The 24,353-nt window shown below is 42.3% G+C and overlaps 1 protein-coding gene across 1 annotated transcript in view; it reads left to right on the top strand.

The window, feature by feature from the left end:
* The window catches only part of LOC111671299 (solute carrier family 12 member 9), a 55,254-nt gene that overhangs the window by 4,835 nt on the left and 26,066 nt on the right, over nt 1-24,353 (top strand). The window contains exons 4-8 of the mRNA XM_023428399.2: nt 228-554; nt 3,222-3,329; nt 3,428-3,539; nt 19,034-19,191; nt 22,355-22,437. Of these exons, the coding sequence (XP_023284167.1) occupies nt 228-554; nt 3,222-3,329; nt 3,428-3,539; nt 19,034-19,191; nt 22,355-22,437 (788 nt within the window). The remainder of the gene's footprint in view (nt 1-227; nt 555-3,221; nt 3,330-3,427; nt 3,540-19,033; nt 19,192-22,354; nt 22,438-24,353) is intronic.

Raw genomic sequence — 24,353 nt, 5'->3', positions numbered from 1 at the left:
GATTTCTACAGCTCGTAAAATGCGTCCAGCTCAACATGTCATAACCGTGTCATAAACATTCCTGGAATAGCAAGAGATTTGCAGATGTGTTTCCCAGAGGAAGAGGAATTTTCAGGTGTAAATGCAGGGTTTTTAGAAGAGAAAGTAAAGCAATGTTTCCTGGGTAAATGAAGCTCTTGAACACATTCTGTCAATTTATAAGCATCACACATCTCGTCCTCTCCTAGACGGGACCGGGGCCACTTCCCCCTACCAGGTCCTGCCGTCAGGTTACTGGTGGTCTCTGCTTTACGGTACAGCCGTCGCCCTGCTGTGCCTGCTGGTGTGCCTGGTGGGGGCCCACATCTACGCCAAGGCCACTTTCATCATCTTCCTGGTGGTCATGTTCGTCCTGGGCACCATCTTCGTCAGCTTCTTCGCCGTATGGCCTCACACCATCATCCTGCCCAGATCTGCCACGCACAACCCGGCGGTGAATGGAACCGGCCCCGTGGTTCCCACCACGGCCAACTTCACCGGCTTCAAGTTGGACACGCTGCTCGGGAACCTGTGGGGTAAGATGGAGGAGGCTGGTCCAGAAATGGGACGACAGTCGCAAATAAGTTCTGTGCTCATACCACACATGATTTGCCTGATTTGATCTCTGATACGACAATGATACGAATCAAAGTTAGATTTGAATTAGTGATACCAACAAATAATCTGTAATTACTGTTAAGAATTGAATAGATAAAAGAATAGTTCAGATGAGGAAAGAGGTGGTGTGAACTGTGGTTTGGATACTGTACCGGGTTGCATCTGTCTAATTAGCTTTTTTAAATATTTTAAACTTGTATTAAATAACAACAAAACAGAGCTGGAACGTTGCTGTTTTTAAGTGAGGGAGCAGTTTTATATTATAATGTAATTCATTGCTCAAATAGTAAATTTGTTTGGATTTTGTGTCAGTTGTAGGTCACACTAGTAGTTTAAGTATGTTATTATGGAAAAACTTGCACTTTATAGTGCATCGTTTTTTAACAGTTAACCTGTTAAGCTGCTGTTCCTCCTTTAATCGATCCTTAAACCTCATGGAAGGGGAAGGTTATCAAATCTCTGGGCTACTGTTGAACTTCTGAACTCATAAGTTTTTTATAAAACATAGTAAAGTTCCCATTTGGGTTTGGATCAAAGAAAACAGAGTGCGGTGGTGATCACACTCTACACTGTGTTGCTCCATCTGATCTTGTTGCTCTCAGAAAGTCGTCAGCTAAGCTCTAAAACAAGACTTCAGTTATGGAGGAGGAAGAGATGTAAACATCAGGCAAATGGCAGACTTGTATAAACCATGTGTGGGAGAGTCTGACTAACTTAGAAGTGTTTCTAAGACAAAGGTCAACAGTCGTAGGTGTGTACTCTCATATTATTCTCCTCAGAGCCTTCTGTGCAAATAAAAACCAGCTCTGAAATAAGATGTTTGAATGACGCTAGCTTGTGACCGAAGTGCAATATGAAAGACACAGTGATAATAACTTCTTTTGACTGATTTAATGTACAAACTAAGGCTTTGATGTGATTTAGCCTCTAGTTAAGCTATTTAACTGCATTTCAGCACTCTTAAACCCTCTACAACGCCATACTTTCAAGTAGAGTTATACAGAGGTTAATAGGGAGATGAAATTTTCAGTAAATTAAATTTCAGTAAATGTAGAATCCCCTTTTCTCCCATACTTTACACTGATATGGTGTCAATGCTGAGAACTGAATGTCTCTTATGGGCGCAGTCACACTTTACAGAAGTCAATAAGAAGTTGTCCTTTTCATAAACCTTCATAAAAGCTCTTATACACATTAAAGAAATTACATCAAACATGCCAACTCGTGAGCTTTAGAGGTTGTGTTAGGCAGATGTGGACACCTTTTGACAAAGCTAGGCTAGCAGTTTCCCTCTGTTTCCAGTTTTTGTGCTAAGCTAAGCTAACTGGCTGCTGGTGATAACTTTATGTTTTACTGTAGAACAATGAGAGTGGTATCAATCTTCGAAAGCAAACAGCTGTATTTATCAAAAATGTCTTGTGTGTGTTGAATTCCACACTATGCCAACTCGATCCCAGCCCTCGTTGTGCAAGTCACTACTGCAGTGACAAGTGACAAGGACATGGTCCCTCACCGGCTCTAATGAAGCTGAAATTAGCTCTACTGGGAATAGAACCAGAGGCTTTGTGGTGGCAGTGAGTGCTTTGTCCTGTTGCCACCTCTGTTTTTTTCTGAAAATACATAATCACATAATACATAACTGGCAGAGGACAGAGATTTTGACTGATCTGTAATTAGATGTTGTACATGTTCTCCGGTTCTTAATGTCCACGGAAAACCAACCAGGCGCTCAACTCCGTTTGCAGGGAATTATATCCAAACACATGATTAAGCATGACTAAGCTAATTGCTGTAACTTGGGCATGCACCCAGGCACACGTGAGAACTATTACACACAACAAGCTTTGGATTATCCTGAGATCTAATGAAATAGAAAGCAAACACACACAGAGACATATTAAATTATGATTTTCAATGAACTCATTGTGAATATTTTAAGAGAGAAGAGTCAAGACAGTGGAGTGGCAGTGCAGGTCTCCTCTCGTTACTTTTACATGTTTATTTCATTCCATCAAACTGTTGTATCAAGTGTTTTTACAAATATAACTACAGCTGTAATATTAGCTGTTCAATCATGGACTTTGTTTACCTTCATACCTTAATCAATAAAGCACAGTAGTTTTAATGAGTTTTGTTGCTGGAATTCCCTCAGGTAAAATGCTGCTGCATCTTATGAGGAAGAAAATGTTGTTTTTGTTTTTAGTTCAAGTTAAAGTGTTAGGCGTGATCCATATATGTATTTCTAATTGTACACATTCAGCCTCATCAAAGAATGTGGGTTTTTTGAAATATTGGTGCGTAGACGCAAACAGAGGAAACAGAGGAAACAGAGGAAACAGAGGAAGCAGAGGAAACAGAGGAAGCAGAGGAAACAGAGGAAACAGAGGAAACCTGTCACAGCTCGCAGCTGAGATTAAGTAGATACTGCTCTGTAAACAACACATAAGATCTGAATAAAATGGTTTTAAGTCAAAGTTCAAACGCTGTCAAACACGATTAAGTTGGGTGGCGAGCAGGTACAGAGTGTTGGCCATGTTGATAGACACACAACTACAGGGATTAACTGTTGTTTCCTCTTCCAACAGCTGACTACACTGTGGATTACACAACAGAAACTATGATGACCTTTGCCACCGTTTTCGCTGTGATGTTTAATGGCTGCACCGGCATCATGGCTGGTTCTAACATGTCAGGTAGGGGAGGCAGGTGTGTGTGTGTGTGTGTGTGTGTGTGTGTGTGGGTGACCTGATTATTTTTCTATGAACGTAGAGTGAACCTGTCTGTCCTCCAGGTGACCTGAAAAGTCCCAGCTCTTCCATCCCCCGCGGCACCATCACAGCTGTCATCTTCACCTTCATCATCTACAACTTGCTCAGTGTGCTGGTGGCGTGCTCCTGTGACCGGTCAGTTAACACACACACACACACACACACACACACACACACACACACACACACACACACACACACACACACAAACAATCACAAAACACTAAAACGACCAATAATTGAACATAAATCCACACAGATCAAGTTCATTAAACCCTGGGGTTGATAAGAGCAGAAGTGCAGTGCTGTAGAAAAGGATGTTAGCATGTTTTGCTCTCAGCAGATGAAATCCAGTAGTTAGTGGCTATCAGATAATGCAACCAGGGTTCATTTTCTGCTTCACCAAACAGAATTGGAGCATCAGTGGAGCCCGATTACAAAACCATTTATTCCAAGTGAGTGTTATCCAACTCCAGGTGTCAGTTAATCAATCAGAACAACGGCAGAAATGCAAGTAGGCAGAACAATGAAAACACAGTACTGTGTGCATGTATGGCCAGTGGGTCTCCGTCCCAGCTCATTTTTGACACTCGATCGTTTAAAGAAATGAGGGACAATCAGGTCTTTCATTAATTGTTCTTCATGTTATTGCTAATACAGCTCCAGTACTCATCTTATAAAAGTAGTAGCAGGGACAAATTCATCCAAACATGCAAGTACATTTAGAACTGAGAGCTGGCAACAACATGGCCGTGTTTTAGGTTTGCACTCATTATTTTCAGTTTAAAATCTTAACTAAATGTCCATCCAGCCACCACTTGACAACAGTATGATAATGACTATAATACTGTCATAGAAGCAAATCAAAGCAGCTATTGCTACATAGCCAGCGTTAGCATTAACAGCTGTTTACTTACCAGTCTAGAGGAAACGTCTGAAGACGTACCGCTGCTCAGAGGGCGTATTATAACGACGACAGCCGACGCTCTTGTCATGCGACGATGACCACCACCTGCTTGCACCTGCAAATAGACCCTTATTTTAACAACAGGTTGAACGAGTACCTGTTAGGTGAAAGAGGACGAGGACATAGACAAACTCGCAGCCAGACAGTGAAATCGTTGGTGACCTCAGTAGATCAGTGGGTCATTTACAGGAAGCTAACACTTTATCACACAGAGTGTCCAGCTAGCTGAACCAGAAGTAAAGAGACCAAATAGCCAGTTTATCTGTTCATTCCAGTGCTCTTTAATCACACGCCAAAGATGTGTGTGTGAATGATGGTTTGTTTATTTTATCTTCATCTGTCACATTTGGCTTCATATTAGCATGATATTGGCATTTAGCATTTAGATTTAAAACAATTTTTTCATTTTTTTTCCCTCATTTCCTGATTTTGAGTTGCCGCGTGAACGTTGTGTATTCTTAAAGGAACAGTTCACTGGAAAAATCTGGAACCTGGAAGCCTGAAATTGATCCTTTGTGGAGAACTCCAGTTGTAGTTAACTTTTAGTCATAGTTATAATTAACTTAATTAACTAAAAAGTTAAAAAAAAAAATGGTGAAAGCAGCCAATCAGTGACACATGGATAACTTTGGTGTCTGTGTCCTCACTTCACTCTTAAGTTTGGAGCTGTAAAGCATGGGTCCTTGATGTTGCAGTGGGTATTTACTTCTTTCTATTTATTTGTCCTCCCTCTCCCTCTATCTGTCTGCCTCTTTCTATCTGTCTTTTGCTGAGTGCCAGAGTTCGGTATTGATGTAGCTCTAAAGCGAGTGTTGCCAAGGTGCTAAACTGACATGACAGGGCTATAAAAGAGCATCGGAGATCAATACTGCCATCATTTACCCTGCCACACTGTCCTCCCTGCGTCCGCCTCCCACACTCATTCTCACTGATAAGAGACAGAGTATTACGCACTTTCTTCACCTCTGCAGTGCTCTATCTTTCCCCCTACAATCACACACATTACTTCTGCATTATACTGTTTTTTGTTTTTTTTCATAGGTTTTTAAAGTAGATCAGCTTGAAGAAAATGACCTTTATGTTGGGGATGCAGCTATTTATTCATCAATAAAGGCTGGGGGCTGTGTCAGTGTTTTGAAGTGGGGCCCAGTCAGCACTGAGCCCCTGCTCACATGACCCAATGAGGAGGCCACAACGGGTCCCTCACATGACCTGTGTGTATATGCGGGGCCTTGTTCACACTTGGGTAATTACAAATCCACAGCTCGAAACGCGATTGTGGACACAGTGGGACATGGTCACCACACATGTGGACACATGAAGCAGTGATTCAGAAACAGGGATACTTGTTCCCCAGGGTGAACGTCTGCTGCATCCTGGACAGACTGTAGAGCAGCTCAGCTAATTTGAACAATACAAATTCGTTTTTGATTAGAAAAGAAATACCCACAGTGCAACACAACACACACTGCATGAAAACGAGTTAGCGAGCGCGCAGGGAGGTCGACGGCTAGCTAAAAGTAAATAGATAACTAAATGTAAAGGAATAATGGTTGAGATAGTCAGCAAACAATAATGGATAAACAGCTGAAATTGTTTGATATAATCACTAGTCTTAAGTAACATTCAGTATAGAAATCAATTCAAACAAACACATTTGGAACGGGGTACTTCAGTTCATCTGACAGGGCTGTACCTGCACCTGAGACAATATAAAAGACCAGGAGCCACTGATATAAAGTATGTAGTGTAGTGTAAATGCAGATGAATCCCCACAATTGATTTGGTCCCATCAAGCAACACAGAGTAGGTTTTATGGTCTATTGAGGTGAGATAGCAAATTGCCACTGCATTCCCTCTGTGTGTGTGTGTGTGTGTGTGTGTGTGTGTGTGTGTGTGTGTGTGTGTGTTTGTATGCGTGTGTGTGTGTGTGAAAGCTTATGTGGCTTTGCATACAACACGTCTGCGAAACTCATAGGATTTTATTTCTTATGTAAAGGATTGATGTTGAAGAAGCAGGGTGGGAAAAGTAACGGAGGGGTGAAGTAGAAAGTGAAACACCAACTGGGCAGACTGTTTGGGTATGAAATATAAAGGAGACATAAGCACAGATGGGGTGTAAAATCCTGTTTTATTGGTTTCATGGCCGGAACATCACTCCTTGTCTTATCTTCAGTTAGCTCGGGGTTGTTTGGTTTATTGAGTTTGACCAGAATTGAACTGATATCAGTGTTTATCTCCTCAGAGAAGAACTAATGGAATATGATCATTTTCTCAGAAGCACGAGGAAAGTCAGCTAGAGGGTGTTTCCTTATTGTGCACTTGTTTATGTTCATCCTTGTATAGGCCAGATGTCTGGTGGGAGTTTTGACTGTTTTTGTTAATGCTGTTTAATGTGAGAAAACCAAAATTTGTCACATTGAACTTTGACCTGTTATTTTATGTCTACTTTGCTTATTTTTCACGGTCCATTTCTCGTTTCGCTTTTACAAGTTTAAGCAGAATTTTTCTGTGTTTCACAACTGAATTTCACCATTTGAAAATTTCTCCTTTGCTTGGTAATGACTTGAATTTACTACTCTCACTTCCCCAGAGTAACACAATGGTCTGACTGTGCACTGTGGTGAAAAGTCACCAGCCAGTATTTGACACCTAACTCACAAGAACGCACCCACTGACCTGCCAGGAGCCATTATCAGGAGATGAGAAGCGGGCCAATAGTGACAGGTCCCTGCTGCTGAACAATCTATTTTAATATCTAATAGAGGAAACTGGAGCTTCTGTGCATTACCTGTTTGTAAGCAGCGTGCTGCAGCGTACTTCATCTTCTGCTCGCAGGAAAACATTTACATTCTCTGCTGTTTCTGCTACATTAGGTCGACTCACTCCTAGAAAAAATATTATCCACAATACCTAAAGTGCATCATAAAACTTTATTGATTTCTTGTACGATAAAATTAGAAAAAGACCAACATTTATCACGGCACAAAAATTCAACTAACATCTATTTTCCAAGTGCAAATGGGTGTAGAAAGTGAGGAGGAAACTGGTCACCTGTTATCAAAGCAAGAGCACATTCCTATTCAGAGGAAGCTTTTCGCGAAAATCGCTCTGAAATTTCTTTATATAAAAAGACTGTGTTGATTTTTCTATAAAAACATGACAAGAGAGGCAAAAAAAATCATTTCACATTACGTTTACCTCAAACAACCAATTCCAAATAACACACACTCAGACACACAAGCAGACGTCTGCCAGGTAGGCGGCAGGTTTGTTGGCATTAAATTACATAGAAAGACAAGTTAACCAAATTATCACAGATTAAAATATGACTGCTTCAATTAAAGTCACCTGTCGTGTTATGGCGCCACCGATAGGTAACCGGATTTACTGTAACACCATTAACACCCATGTTTACTGTTTATACACATCATTCACAATCAAGTATAAACGTGTTTAAACTGTTTTAAACTCAAGTACGACCTACTAGAATTCTCCCTGATCCCATGGCCTTCATCAGGGGGGATGGAGTTTGCTCAGTTGTCATGGCAGCAAAGAAGCAATACTCCAGTAAATATAGTAAAATATAGTGATCATAATAATCACCAGTTGTCACTTATAAACAGATCCTGCTTGTGGCGTCACATAAAGAGTTATTGATGTTAACAAATAGAACTTTATCAATTCTTATTTAAGAAAAAATGACCAGTATTTATCTTGGCACAACAATTCAAGTGACATTGATTCTAGAAGCTGAAAAATAAAGTTTCCACTAATAGTTTGTTAATAAAGCCGAATTCAGTTGTAGTTGCCCTAGTTGTCCAAAGGGTGGCAGTCCCGCTCTCTTCCCAACCAGCTGTGCTCCCTTTTTAAAAAGGAAGATTTAAAGTGACAAACTAACCTTTACATAAGACTCATAAGGCATGAGGCTAAATTGCTACCCTGGGCTAATTGTAGTTCTGCATAATTCTAAAAGGCAAAGTAGTTAAGACTGTATTTAAAGGTGAATGTGAGGGAGGTGGGAGCAGCCGGTGAAAATGATTACACTGCACGGTGAAGGGACCTCTTTACAGCAGCCTACCTGTGTCAGCGTGTGCGCAGATTCACAGCATCAGCGTCCTCGCTCAGGTGTGAGCCGGGGAGACGGCAGGGGGATTGTCAGCGTGTGCTCGTTATAACGAGGGATGAGGTAATTTAACCCAGAGCTTGACAGCTTCAGCCAGTTCAGACTTTTAACATGAAGTACAGCATGACGCACCTTGGCAGACAGTGGTCTTTTATTACACCTGTATATGTGGAGTTCTCAGTGGTCATGAGAGTCCTGGAGAACCATGGAGCTCTTGTGAAAGTCAGGGGATTCAGGAAATGAGCTCCACAGGTCACACCATTATACAGAATTATAGAAACGTCTCCCTCTACAGAAAAATGTCAGAATAGAGACATTTAATTCAGCGTTAAGTATTTTTTCAGAAGCATTCCAGCTAAGTAATTCAACTTAGTTATGGAATACTGTGGAATTTTACAGATGCTCCACAGGAACCCGGTTACTGTGAGATTGACTTTGCAGATGCACTGACGGCACTGAGTGTTTTTTTTTTTTTTTTTTACAGCTGTATGAAGACATTTTCTGCTCCACAGCTATTAGCACTGCACACCGCAAAAGAAAATGAAGCTCATTTGGATGTAAACAACGTACAACCGGTTTCCAGGTCACTGTTAATAGAGCGGCGACATATTTTGTCTGTTTCTCAGATTATCGCTGATGATATGCCAGTATGGTAAGAGGGCCAGTGATGATGGCGATGAAGGCCGAGGGGATGGGAGATAGAGGGGAATCTATTAACCTCATGTGACCAGCTAGCCAGCAATGACAGATTGCCCTGTCGCTACTTTATCAAGCTCTTTTGGTAGTGTGTGTGTGTGTGTGTGTGTGTGTGTGTGTGTGTGTGTGTTAAAACAACACAGAATGAGCGTGAGACCTCAGTCTGCTTCTCCACTGTTTATTGAAATGGTTTCATGATGGAACATTAACTGGTTTTGTGTGTGTGTGTGTGTGTGTGTGTGTGTGTGTGTGGGGTTCCTGTCTTTGCATGATTGACTTTTTCCTGTGTGTGTGTGTTGGTGAGTCCACACACTGCGCACACACAGGTTTCTACTCCTTCCCCGAAGTGCTGTGCGTCAGTGACCCGTGGGCTAATCCGCCCCACGCCATAGACGCTTTTGTATTAATAACCGACTTGATAATTATATTAATTTGAATCTGCTGGGCCTCCTTTTGTTGTGCTATCTCTGACATGCAGCCTTGTGAATGTGTGTGCAATCCGTACACCCCCCCGAAGTGCCTCTGTCTCTCATCTCTGCTCAACACCCCCCCCCACACACACACACACACACACACACACACACACACACACTCACACACACACACTCACACACACTCTGTGCATAATTCCTCTCACTTTTCCAGAAAAGTCACGTTTTGTCTCATCACTTTGCACTCGCTGTATTTCTGCTGTGTCACTCACACATTGTCTGTTTACATTCCCCTCACTGGATCTTTCAATCCCGTATTTGTTCACTATTTTACTCACTAACCTCCCTCCTGCTTTAACCCCTTCATGGCTGCAGGAGCTTCTCCTATTACAAATCACAAGCCTTTACCTCCTTTACCACCTGAGAGTCCAGTTCCAGTATTTTCTTTGTTCCTTTCCCTCCTTAAACATCCCTGTGATCCTGATAGTGTTTCACAATGGGTCACAAACTATTGAGGTTGAGTTTGCAGTAGAAAGTGTCTCTGAGTGGTGAATTACACAGCTCCCATCTTTCATACTTTATACAAAAAAACCCCCCAAAAAACAATACCAGCAGCAAGAGGAAGCAGAACAAAGTAGAACACAACTAAGTTATAGGGGAACTGATGGGCAACGACACACAAGTGCTGCTTCGTTTTTCTTCCTTTGCAGCAGTTTGAAGTTTGAACTTAAAGTCACTTGGTGCAAAATTTTAAAACGTTTTGCCTTTGATATCCGACAGTGAAGGTATCATAAAAAACACCTTTAACACTCATTACAAAATGAACTACATGTGTGTGTTACATATGGAAAACAAATTATGTCAAAAATGCTAATTAACTGTGTTGGCTGTTTGAAGATTGTATGCATGGAAAGCAACTGAACATTAACCCTGAATTAACTCTTTACAAACAGAAGCTTAAAACATTAAAAGGACTCCGGTGGAAAAATGCAGCCGCCAACAGCCCCAGGTTCTTTATGTCGACGGTTTATGGTAAATTAATTAATTGCAAATTTGTTGGTGAGTTTGAATACAATATCAACCAAAGCACATGCATGTTTTAGAAGGGTCTTATCTGAGGGGGAGGGTTAATGGTAGCCTGAAGCCTCCTTAACTGGTTAAAGAAATAGTTCAACATTTATAGAAATACATACGCACGTCTTGCTAAGACGCAACAAGATAGTCGGCCCTCTGTACGCTCAATATGAAGGTATAGCCAGGAGCTAGCTTAGCTTAGCATAACAGAGCACTTTAATTAGTGATTTGTAGTGGTGCTGATTGGTGCCGATTTTCTTTGGGAGATAGCTAAGCTAACTTCCAGTCTTTATACTAAACTAATCACCTAAGTGTGGAGGGTAAATTTTTACCATACATACATAAAATAAAGTAACTATATTTTCCAAAACCTCAAACTTTTCCTTTGCTCTAGCCGTTTACAGGAGAAACCAAAAATCTAATCTTTTTCTTTTTTAGCTCTTCTAGTTTTAAGATTCAGGAACCTTGTGTGTTATTATATTATATGCAAAGGCTGTCACTTCTCAATCGTTCCATCTTTTCCCCCCGTCCTCAGTCTTTCCCTCCTTCCTTGTCCACACGGTCGCCAGTGGAAGGCAACAAGTGCAGAACCCCCTCGTCCTCACTCCTTCTTGTTGTCTGTCTTACCCTCATCCCTTTCTCCTGGCATCAACAACAGCATCTCATCTTCCCCCTCCTCTCGCCTTCCTCTCCCTGTCTATCATTCATCCATCCATCCACACAGCTGTTGCTCACTCCTTTTGTTATTCACCCACTATCTCTCCAATGCAGAGATCCCAGTCACTTCCACCCCCCTCTCTCCCTCTCTCTCCCTCTCTCTCTCTCTCTCTTATTTTTCACTGCTGTCCTGGTTTTCTTTTCTTTTTTTTTCTCTCCTTCACATTTGACAATGGTGGCAACGCTGGCCAAATCTTCAACAACATGTCCTGTCTGAATGAAAAGCTGCAGGGATTGGAGGAGGAGACACAGGGATGAAGAGCAACAGTCAGAGAAAAGAAAGGAAGGATTTAGGTCACAGAGAGGTTTAGATATTGGGCGTTTTATATTAAAAAAAAAGGCAGTTGTCTGTGAAATATATTTTATTGTAATTGGTGAACACCTCACCTGTTGTCTGCGGGAAGAACTGAACCTGAATTTTAATTGAACTTTCATGATCAAATTCCACACAAGCATTGATGAGCAGAGAGCGTTAGTCATGAGCTGTAGTCTCCGTCTTCTGGAGTTTACTGTCCATATGTTAGTGAGTAATTAAAGCTTCATTTAGATAATGATTCATTTACGGCTCAAAGAAATATTGACGTTGGAAAACTAGAGCTGGATAAAAAAAAAAAAAAACATTTTCCAATTAATCACAGTTTTTATTTGAATGATGCAATATGAATTCATAAAATCCCAATATCTATTTTTTCTGTATTTTCTCAATAAAACATCTGCAGTAAACGTTACCTGTAGTAAAAGGTCCACTCCGATCATCAAGCTATTACAACCTGCTCAAAAGTGGATGATAGCTGCTGTATGAGCCACTGTGAGTCACAAGAGGCCTGTAAACTGTAAACTTTACAGGACTGTCGTGACTCAGGATGGTCAGCTGACTCTGGCTATCTCTCAGCGAATGTAGAGATCAGGGACGGACGGAAGAAAGACGTGAGGCTGTGGAAGTGACGTGAACAGTATGAGGTTTCTACTTTATGCGGTCTGTCCCTGCTGGGGAGCTAACGCTAGCTAACAGCTGTCTGCGGATATCAGGCTGATGTCGCGTCAGCACAAACAGTGCAGATGAATTACTTACTTACTTTCTTTCGACTTCATTTGTCCCCAGAGAGCAGCGGGTTTTTAGGCAAGACACTTTCAAATAAATGTGAGTTTCAGTTTCAGTTTCTGCTCAAAGTGATCAAAACAAAATGAATCGATTCTGGACTGTATCAAAATCTGAACGAATTGGGAGATCGGTGCCAGTTTAGTAGCTCCCCGGGAGCTTTTGGTCATATCACATGGTAATCATCAGCAGGTCGAGTGGCTTTCCTCTACTTCTCTTCCATGTTGTCTGCTGTGTCGCGGAGCATCACATCACACTGACGCAGCTCTGCAGGTTATTGTAAGTCAACATAGTCACTGTTAAAACGTCCAGTTAGCAACTGCGACCACAGCTTGTGTGTGGACTGATCAATACATCAGCTGTGCTACTATCCCAAACAGGAAACAACTACCTCCATCAGGCTGAATGAATGAACGTTAAGTCTAATTATCAGGCTAGATTTGGGGAGCAAATGCGATTAAAAAAAAAAAAAAAAAAAAAATGCAGCTGGAGAGTTTATGTGCTGTGAAATAGGACAGTGACAGTAGGAATCCTGACGAGTGGATGCGAGCCAAGATGCCTCTGGTCTGTGTTGCCCTAACTGTTTCTCCATTATTTGTGATATCCACCCACACTCTCTCCCGCTCTCGTCTCTCCAACTTTTTAACTGTCGTCTCTGCCGCCTGGAATCATACGTCATTTAGAAGTGAGTGCAGCTTGTAAGGAATCACTGTGAAAGGCATCTTCAACAAACCAGTGTAAAGAAGCCTGTGCAGACAAAAGGACTGAACCTCACTACATACTCTTACGTTTTAGGTCTGGATTTTTAAGTGTTTTGTTTTCTTACCGACAGAGCAGAACCAGGAAGTTCTGGTTTCAAGTGTTCTTGGATTCACTGGAGATGTTGACTGTCCCGTGACCCTGTCTTCTAGATTTTACACAACTAATTTGCAACAGCAAATTAAGTTTTGAAGGAAACGTAACGCCAGCCAGATCACATTTTCTGTTAATACAATGAGGAGATATTGTTAATTAAGGTAAGGTGGGGGCCAGCTGATGGACACATGGTTAGGGCGCGTACCACACGGGCTCCAGCGCCCTGAGCAGCGAGTCCCTGGTTGGATTCCCGGCCGTCCGGACCGTTTGCTGCATGTCATTCCCCTTCTCTCTCCCTGTCTATCTCTACTGGTTCTATAATGGCCAAATAAAAACTTAATGTATGGGCACTCAGTAAAATGTGACTTACTTGCAGCACAGCATCCACTTTTTTATGGTTATATTTAGACTCTCACAGCTCTTGGTTAAGGTTATGCAATGGTTCTGGTTTGTTTTGATACAGAAAAACTTTTGAGTTTTGAGACACAACGAGTTTATTTACATTTAAACAAAACCACGATCTTTCCCAAACCTTAACCTGACCACGGACGGGAGACGAGATCGGCTGAAACCACCTCCCATCGACTCCGGTGTAATTCATAAACGTAGCAAAAAGAAAACAGAACATTTCCTCTGAACATGATCCTACCAGCGGTTACGCTCGTCACAACTGAGAAAACAATATATTAATATCTAAAGGTAATTTCTAGGTGACGGGGTTGAGGATGGTACAGTGTGAGTGTGTGCTTTCCTGAAAACACAGCCGTCGATTTTGGTATCTCCTGAGCTACAAGCACCGGGGGCAAGTGCTGGAGTAATATAAACAAGTGGCTGGAGATTGGACGTTGGTGTAGAGAGCGACTGAATGGAGTGGCTGAAAATTGGAAATGGAGAGCGGCCGCTGAACGAGATGAGTATCAGGAAAAATTTGATAAACGTGCAGCGTACATGTGAAGTGTCGGGACAGAAGGAAGGTTGGAGACTGAGGGAGGGAAGGAGGGGGAGGAGGGGAGAAGGAGGGTGTGTGTGTGTGTGTGTGTGTGTGCGTGCACAGAGGGCTTGTTAGTTATTGATCCCATTTAATAATCCTTAACCACAGTCTTGTCCCCTGAGAGCACTTAACTCTCCCACTCCCTCCCTCTCTCTGACTCTCACAACCCCTCTCCGCCTCCCTTTTTACTCCCTGCTTGCCTCCTCTCCCTCTGCTGCTTCTTCATGCGTCTGTATCTCCTCCTCACCCCTTGTGCACCGCGGCTACACTCTGGAAGTACCTGCGAGGTCAAGGTGGTGTGAGGGCTAAAGACCATCACTAAATCCCAGCAGTAAAGGGTGTAGTTGCGCGCTGGTGCATTTGTTGCTATGGAGTCGATGCAGTCGTCTCTAAGAGGCCGGAGCTCGTTCAGAGCACAGCGGGGCCGGAGACAGACTGTAAACTACTACTGTAAACGACTGTACTACTCAACTAGGAATAAAAAAATCACAGGACGTCTCGGAGCAGCCGGGAGCTGAGCTGTCTTTTTTCTCTGACGACTTAAGATCGAGACGTCCGAGGAGTACGATCCTTCATCCGCTTAAAAGGTGTAAAAGGTTTAACTTTAGAAATGTGGCTGAAAACTGGGAAAAGAAAGTTGTTTTTGCCGCTTCGGACAAACAACCACAAAGCTGGTACTTGCACAAAGAGGATGTGACGTCATTGACAGCACAACATTGAAATCATATATATATATACACACACATATAATATATGTTTTAAGACGTTTTAATGTGGAAAAAAAGGTTAAATAACTGTTGATAAAGACATTATTGATAAGTGCACCAGTGCACAGGTCAACAGGAAACACCATACATATACAGATTTCAGGGGGGAGCTATTTGCAGACATGAGCTTTTATCTAAAAACACCAGAACTGTTTCTGCTCATCCCTGTCGACAAACACAGAGAGAACAGCGACCACAGGAAGAGGCAGTAACAATAAATGCCGTCCTTATAATATTGATGGGGAGAGTCATAAGAGGGCTTAACCTTTGCTTTCTACAGGGCGTCACAGTATTGACTCACAGGACCGCGTCCATATTGCAGGGACACAAATGGTCACATAATGGTGAGATGAGCAAAACATTGATGTTAGCCATAAGCCAGAGCCATCTCCGCAACTAGCTCTGATCTCACTTGAGTGTTTATTGGACATTTTCAAGCCTTTTTCTTCAGGATCATTAAACCAGATGATCCCGAATCGTTAAGTCAATCCTGATGAGGAGTGACCTCGGCCTCCGTGAGCCGAGGCGACCAGAGATCCTCCACAGCGGCGTAAACTCTGGTTGTGATGGGAATGTTTATACTGATGTTGTAACCTACACAAACACACACACACACACACACACACACACACACACACTCCTGGTGTCAGCACTTCATTTTTCATCCCATTTGAAATATCGCAGATAATTAATCCATAATGTTCGACCAAAGCACGAGTGAATTATGAGAAGCACAAACACATGAAATGATGGATTAAAAGATGAATACGCATGAATACACAAATGAGGGCATGAATAAAAATGGTAAACAAATGAGGCGGAGGATGGAGCTGGCCGGGAGGAGCGAGAACAATCAGCCCAACAATCTCTGCGGGCTCCTTTTAGTCGTTTAGCTTTGTTTCCTCCTCTTCTCTAAACGAGCTCTTTTAATCTGTCACTCGCTCCCCCACGCTTTGTTCCCCTCTTTATTTGGATGGCAGAGCTCATTTCAGCTGGATGATCTGATCAATAATTACTATCCAAAAACACACACACACACACACACACACACACACACACACACACACACACACACACAGTCACTTATAAGCAGTACTCCCGTGGTAATTAATACACAACTTCAGAAGAAACACAAAATTATAAAACACAGACACGTTGTTGTTCTTTCTATTATGACCCAACACATGGACAACCTCCTCTCTCTCTCTCTCGCTCTCTCTCTCTCCCTTTCTCACACACACACACACACGCACACACACGCCCACACACACATCATTTGTCATAGCTGTCACCCAGTTTGCATTGGTTTTGTTTTTGAGAGCCGGTTTGGAAATGTCAAGCTTTTTCAGATTTATTTTGCTCCTGCTGCACGTCAGAGAAATTAATAATCAGCCCATAAGTTCTGACCCACATCATCACTCACCTCTCTCTCTCTCACACACACACACACACACACATACACACTCTTTAATTTCTCATTATGCTTCGCCGTATTTTTTCTTTTTGTGTGTTTGTTTTTGCGGGATTCTCCTTTTTTTGTGCAACAAACACCGAGACGAAGCTTCATGCATGTGCTCGTGTATCAGACTATTGCAATGAATATATGAGAGACTCCGATTCAAGCAGTCATTCATAAACTTTTCACTTCAGTGCTCATATCACACACACACACACACACACACACACGTGTCAAATAAACAAAGTAGTTGGCATTTCCTAATTTCGGTGGTGATGTTAACTTCTCCACAGAACCTTTGTTTAGTTGATTTGTGGCAGTGCAAAAGCCTGTGTGTGTGTGTGTGTGTGTGTGTGTGTGTGTGTGAGTGTGTGTGTGTGTGTGTGTGTGTGTGTGTATGTATGCGTGTGCGCTGCCTCCCTCTCGGGCTCCATGTGAAATAATAGTGTGCTCAGATCTTTGGATGGAGTGAACAATACTTAATAGGGCCATGATAATAAGTATTAAAATCACTGGACCTGAAAGAAAACGTGATGAGACTCTTAATTACAAAAGAGAGAGAGAGAGAGAGACAGAGAGAGAGAGAAAGAGAGAGAGAGGGGGAGAGAGAGGGGGAACGCTGCTACAAGTAGAAATAAAATGAAAAGGCGGAGGACTGAGACACAAACTAGAAGAAAAAAACCCTGAATGGGTTTTAAAAACATCATGATGAAGGGTTGAAGGTGATGAGGGAGGGGAATAGATGAATTGGATGTGTGTGCGTGTTGTGTGTGTGTGTGTGCGCGTGTGTGTGTGCGTGTGTGTGTGCTTGGAAACACAAAGAGAGATTGAGTTGGATCAGGAGAGGGAAAGATAGAAATACTTTGCACTCTAATTCTCCTCTCTCTAGCTGTGTTGTATTGAAAAGATGTGGGGGGCAGGTCGTAATCATGCACACCCTGCTGTGGGTTTTGTACTCGCTGATCTCTCTGTCTCTACGTTGACTGCAGCATCTCTTACACACACACACACACACACACATGCACACACTCAGTGGTGTGAGCCTCTTATTCCAGGATCTTATGATTAGGCACCACCTGAGTGATCGTCACCTCCTCCTCAATCTTTTTCATTGGATATCGGCACGTTTCGTCCCCCCACAACAAATGAGTTTGAAATGACACACGACCATCTGAACAACTTGATTTTGATTTCTAGATATCAACGTTATAAAATGATAAACACTGTCATTTTCACGCCTCAGAGCTGTAGGCTTTATGTAGTTGCTGCAGGCTTTCGGGTTGTCCGTCCGTCCGTCCGTCCCTTTTCCCATGAACACGATATCTCAGTAAGGCCTTCAGGGAACTTCGTCAACTTTGGCACAAACGTTCATTTAGACTCAAGGAAGAGCTGATTTTAATTTGGAGGTCAAAGGTCAAAGTCACTGTGACCATAACTCATGAATTCATACACTAATTATGACACAATTTAACTGAACTGTCTAATAGGGAAAAATGAAGTGATGACGTTTTACATCCAAAGATCAACTTCAGTGTGACATCACAATGTTCTGCAAAAAATATTCTGGCTATTATTCCATGCTGTAACTCGAGAAGAAGAGATTGTGACCATATGTCCTGCAACTTGTCAATAAAGATGCACGTAGCCTCCGTGACTTCACCCATAAGAGCGGTTTTGAAGGTCAGAGTGAGCTGCTCTGCTGTCGCCATCTTGGCAGTACCTGACTCCACCGAAATCCCGGCTAATCCAATAATGTGCAAAGAGGTGGAGCCGAGACTCCGGTGCATGCCGTTTTCTGTCGATCATACGCTCCCTCACCTGTCACTCAAAGCGGCTAACCCTCAATTATACAGAACTTTAAGTCTTAATAAAATTTAAACAGGTGAATTATATAAAAATTCACCCCCGCACCGTCGTCATGAAGGAGGAAATTAGCTCTAGAGACCAAAACTATGGCCAAGTCTATGGGGATTGACTCACTGTTGGAGCCAGACTCTAGTGGCCACCTGAAGAACTGCAGTTTGTGGCACTTCATTTTTCAGCCTTGGATGTTGCTGCTTGAATCAACAGCGAGGCAGTAATTCTAGTCTGCATTTGTATTTATATTTATTATGTAAAGTAATTGAAATGTCAAGGTTGCCCAAATCAAGGTCTCCACACTGGCCTTTTCAGTATCACACAGACTTCATTAGCAGATGGAGTGGACCCAGACAGTTTCTTTTTGCATATCTGCCAACATATATCTTTGATCGGCCAGTATCTGCTAATAATCCTGTCATTCTCTCTCTCTACTGTAATTTATGTAATGACATTAAAAATGCGTAAAGGGGGAAAAAATTGTTGGCTTTCTTTTTACTTGGTCTGTTTTAAAGGTCAGAAGCAAAACTGTGGCGCCCTAATTCATGCTTATTTACGTACTGTGTTGAATTCTGTTCTCCAAACCCGTACAGGATCCTGCTTCAGAGGGACTACGGTTTCCTGAGGGATATTAACATCTGGCACCCCTTCGTGACCATCGGGGTTTATTCCTCCACGCTCTCCGCTGCCATGAGCAACCTCATCGGAGCCTCGCGCATCCTCTACGCCCTGGCCAGGGACGACCTGTTCGGTAGGTAACACGACAGATACCTGCAGGGGAGAAGTGGTATACCTGGGAGAAACAGGCAGATGGACTGTACACATGCTAAATATTAGGAAAAAGTGACATGCTTTTCTCGATGACATTGATTTTAAAGTTCTGTGACCCATCTTAACTTTTAAGTTGTTTTTTTGGGGGGCATGGTGAGAGAGAGACAGGAAAAAGTTAGGGAGAGAGAGAGAGAGAGGCGCCCGCCCTAACGCTTGTTCCTGAGTCAGCAAACACATGGAATCGCCATCATGGCCGACTGCGTAGCGAGCGCAAAGTTGGCACGACCCACAGACTCACGAGTGCTGCATTTATGGGAAATTGTCCAGGTTCACATCATGAGAAATACATTTAACTAACTGTCCGTACAGGAAGTTCTACATAGGAACTAAAGGCGTGATGACTGACTCTGATGTTTTCTGACTTCCTGAAACTCACCAGCAAGAGCAGGTGATAATAATAAGGCTGGGATGCGTCTCGTTGAACGTCTCGTTCGTGCTGCTGAGTGCAACGCTATGAGTGTCTTTGAGTGTGATGTAAAGTGTCGAGACTACAAAGACACGCTGAACCCTAACGGACACCTGTGCTCAGCAACAAAAGTATTGATCACCGATCACTTTGCCTTTAAAGTTCAAACGCAAAGACGTCGTCGTCTTTCCAATATCAAGTGAACGCAGCATTCGTCTGATTTCCATCTCGCCGTGTGAATCCACGCTGCCTGCTGCTTCGTCATTATTAATGACTGTGAGCAACTTCCTTACCCCATCCTCTGCTCCTTTGTTAAGTCTATTGCAAATTGATTTGGCCCGTTTCTGTCTCTGTGTGTGTATAGCCGTGTGTGTGTGTGTGTGTGTGTGTGTGTGTGTGTGTGTGTGTGTCAGGGGAGATAAATGGCTGTATTAGTGCGAGTTCCTCTGTGGAGTGATCAGACGGAGCAGAGGCAGATGACACTAGTTCAGCTGCCTGTCACCAACAGCCAAAGGGTTAACTTCAATTAGATTAATCTGTTTAATTAAGAGTCAGTGACTGCGGAACCATAAACGTGTAATGCTCTTGTAGAGGGGGGGGGGTGACGTATGATCACTTTGTGTGTGTGTGTGTGTGTGTGTGTGTGTGTGTGTGTGTGTTCTTCTTGTTGTCATTCATGCATGCTACTCACTGCTTAACCTTGCCACTGTCCTATGCAAACTGACTGATGGATGCATTAATTTTCCAACACACACTCGCACACAAATACACACGTCCCACGTATCTTCCACTTCTTTTGTTTCTATAACTCGCTAATCTCCAGCTCCTTCACCTCTGTCCTGCCTTCCTCCTCCACCCTCTCCATCACTCACTCTTCTCCTCTCAGCCGCATTGATTTAACTTTAAAGTCTCACAGATTTAATTCCAATCCTTTATCTGCTGTGAAATTTAGTCATAAGCGCTGATTCCGCCTCCGCCACCCTTCACCTCCCTCCTCCTCGTCCTCCTCCTCCTCCTCACCTCCAGTCTCCCTACTTTTGAGTCTCTCTTCTTCTTTTTTTGTCTCATCTTCTTGTGTCTCTGTGACTGGCTCTGTTTTTCAGTCTTGTAACCTCGTCATCTTCGTCGTGAGATGAAATGTCATATATATATATATATATATATATATATATATATATATATATGGAGGAAAAAAACAGAGAGGCTGTATGTAAATAATTTGTCTTCCGGTATAATAGACAGCACTATAAGGTATCAAATAAAGTGAAGGGTTACCTCGGTTTGACGCGCTCTCTGTCTCGCCCACACATCGGCTGCGTTTTCTCTCTCACTCTCTCTCTCCAGACCAGACAGGCAGTTAATTACATACATTTTGTTTAAATGTCAGTAACATTAGAAGTCGCCATCGCTCGTTCGAAATCTGCTCTGTCTGTTGTCAGAACTTGGTTTGTATCCAGGAACGCAGTCTGTAGAGATACAAATCATACTGGCCTCTGGGTCCTGGGTTCAGCCACGATTGATTTTGACATGACACACGGATCTTAACACTACAAAACCCATGAGCCTCAGCTGCTGAATTTAATCTGTAAACAAAACACAGCAGGACAGTTGCTGAATTATCTCCCACCTGTTGTCCTAACCATCCAATGAGGACGCAGCCCTGAGTGAATTAAAAGAATGAAAAGGTCAGGCTCAGGTGTCTCTCAGCTGAGCTGAAACCGATGTTTTTTATTTCACAAACAAGCTGTAAAGATGTTTATGAAAACTTCACCTGCTCCTGCTCCTTTTTGCATGAGTGCTTCAAGTTTGATCTTTTGCAGGTGTCTGAAGATTTCCACCTTTTTTCTCTTTCTCTAAGAGCACCTGCATTTGTTTGTTGACTCCATTCCAAGATTTACCCATAAAGCAGTGTCTTTGGATAAAGCTGTTCTGAACACCCACTCAGGGTTTTTATAATAAAACCCAGTCCTCACTTACCATTAAAAAAATATGGAATACAGGCAGTAAACAAGGCGCAAAATGCCTCGCCAAATGTCAGTGAGTAAAACGTGTTTGTCCAGCTTGAAATAACAGAAGTTTCTTTCAGGGTTTTATTTATTAGATTTTTCTCTGAGCATTGAAACTTCAGACCATCATGAAATCATTCAGTAAAGAGGAAACTTTGCACGCCAAGATCTGCTTTTCATTTGATAAGTGAACACATAAATGTTTGGTGGAGGCTTGTGGGAAGCAGAGTGTCAGAAATCATCAGGAATAGCAGTGAGGAGGAGGTGTGAGCTTGTGTAAGCATCAACAACAGGTGTCCTCTTTGAGTGACGATCGACAGGGAATGTCCTGCTGCCGCTTCACTTACTCCACACCTACATTGTGTCCAAAACGGTGCAATATTTTCCAGTGCCAGGAGAAACGCCTGTTGACATTTAGTCTAGAAAACTAATGGAAGCATTTCTCCAGTTAACCAAAGGTTGGTCATTCATTGCATTCTTTCTTTGATTAAACCTTTCTCTTCCACGTATACATCCAGAATTTCACTGATGCGGGTTTTCTTGAAGGTCACTGCTGATATTTTTATAGGGACGCAGCAGCTAGAGAACACTCAGGGTTATTTTCATGCCAACAATTCCCTACAACTTGAAGGATTTGTTGTTTTTGCCAAAATCTCTTTTCATCCCTATAGGTAAAGTGCTGTCTCCGGCTAAGAAGACGTCCCAAAGTGGTAACCCCTGGGTCTCTGTGCTCATCTCCTGGTTCCTTGTGCAGGTTAGTGGTGATAAACAAATGCAGGATGGTGGAGAAGATAGTCAAGACAGACCATTTGATTTTGACAGTTAAGGCTTCAGATCAAACTAAAGTATTGGCAGAAGATTACATTAGAGTTATTTTGATCTGATGTGGTGTAGAAGAAGAAATAAAAGGGACAAAAAATGTAAGTATTTTTAATTAAAATGTTGTCTGAGGAGAACAAGAACATAGAAATTACATTTTTTCTTCTGGGACTTATTGTGTCCCTTCAAATCGTCAAAATTTCAGACCATTTTTCCGTGAAGCATTTTCTAGCTTCTTGTATTAAATTAAAATACCAAAATGAAAAAAAGTTTCATTCACTTCATTTGTTGTGCGATCAATGGGTCTCAAAATATAGAGCTTCAAGAACACGGATACAACACTGGCCTTAGACTTCTTTTGAACATTTCAGTGAAATAGATCATTCAGGGATAGATTCCTGCTGATCTACGGGAATAATGAAGCTCAGCACAAAAGGATGGAAGAAACGCTTCAAACAAGCTGCTGCTATTCCTGGATGATAAATGCAAGGTTGGCGAGGGAGTGGAACAAAATCGGCCCAAGCACCTGTTTGTATTGTGAAGTCTTGTCATTGGAACTTTCCTCAGGCGGGAAGATCAGAAAAGGCCTCCCGTGTAACTGGAGAGGATTCTTCCTTCAAACAGAACTGACGTCTCCGTTTCCTGTGACTCCTCCGTTTGCATCCGTTCAAACCTGTCATACTCTTCTTTCATTTTGTCCATTTGAATTGAACAAATAATGCTCGAAGTCGTTCATTTTGTTGACTAATGCGTTTCAAAGGAAAGCTCTCCGGGACCACTGAAGTCTCTGGGTTTAATGGTGTTCACTGAGTTTCCCAGAAAAGTAAGAATAATATAATAAAGCAGTTTGGTGGTATTTTGCTACCAGACAACTTACAAAAGGGAAAGGTTTGCATCTTTTCACCTCTCAGTTAATAACTTTCATTTTTTGTTCTTTTGGCCACAGGATTTAAAATTATACAGGTCAAAAGGAGAGTCGCACATAAGGACAGTATTGTGGAAGCGATGGGAAGTCAGTAGATGGTTGGGTTACTGTGTGTGTTAGCTCCAGCTAAAAGTCAAGCAGCTGCAATTTAGTGAGTAATAAATATTGAGAATGGGATGAAATAGAGGCATGAGATTAGTGATACTTATAAAAACAAGACTGAATAACCCTTTGCACTGTCAGAGTTGTTGCTAGGGATGGGTACGACTCGAGTGCTCGTTGTTGCCGTCATTATAACGTCATTATTCGAGTAGTGTTTCACTACTCGTGCACCTGCGCACGTGTTGTTTTTGGCTACTTTAGTTCAACAACAAGGGAAAGTGATGTCGGGAAATATGACGACAATAACGTGCAGTTCAAGATATGTGGCGTTAAACTTGCAGTTGGCTTGTGCTCGTGTTTCCAGTCGGACACAGACATCCCGTATTTTATTTTTTTACGTAAAAGAAAAATAGATATAGATAAATATAATATAATATAACCCTGAACTGATTAGAATTTGGTGGTCAAAGGTCAAGGTGACCCCAGCAAAACAAGTTCTTGACTATGACTCACAAATTCACACACCAATTACGACGTAATTGAACACAAATTTCTAATAGGATAAAACGATGCGGTGACGATATTTCATATTTGACAGGTCAAAGGTCAACTTCACTGTGACGTCACAGTGTTCTGCACAAAACACTTAGGGTGAGTTATTCAACGCTGCGACTTTGGAACAGAAGGGGAGGTTGTGGCCATATTTCCTGCAACATGGCCGAGAGGCAACAGTGCGCCTGTAGTGTTTTCTTCTCCTCTGTTGTGTCTGGTAAGTGGAGGAGAGAAGACGTCAATATTTTCTAAGTAGAAAGAAGTGGCAGGGG

Source organism: Seriola lalandi, unplaced genomic scaffold (assembly GCF_002814215.2).
Source record: "Seriola lalandi dorsalis isolate HSWRI2012SDOR001 ecotype SW California unplaced genomic scaffold, Sedor1 jcf7180002054874, whole genome shotgun sequence".
Classification (NCBI taxonomy): Eukaryota; Metazoa; Chordata; class Actinopteri; order Carangiformes; family Carangidae; genus Seriola; species Seriola lalandi.
This window is presented reverse-complemented; position numbering and strand designations above follow the sequence as displayed.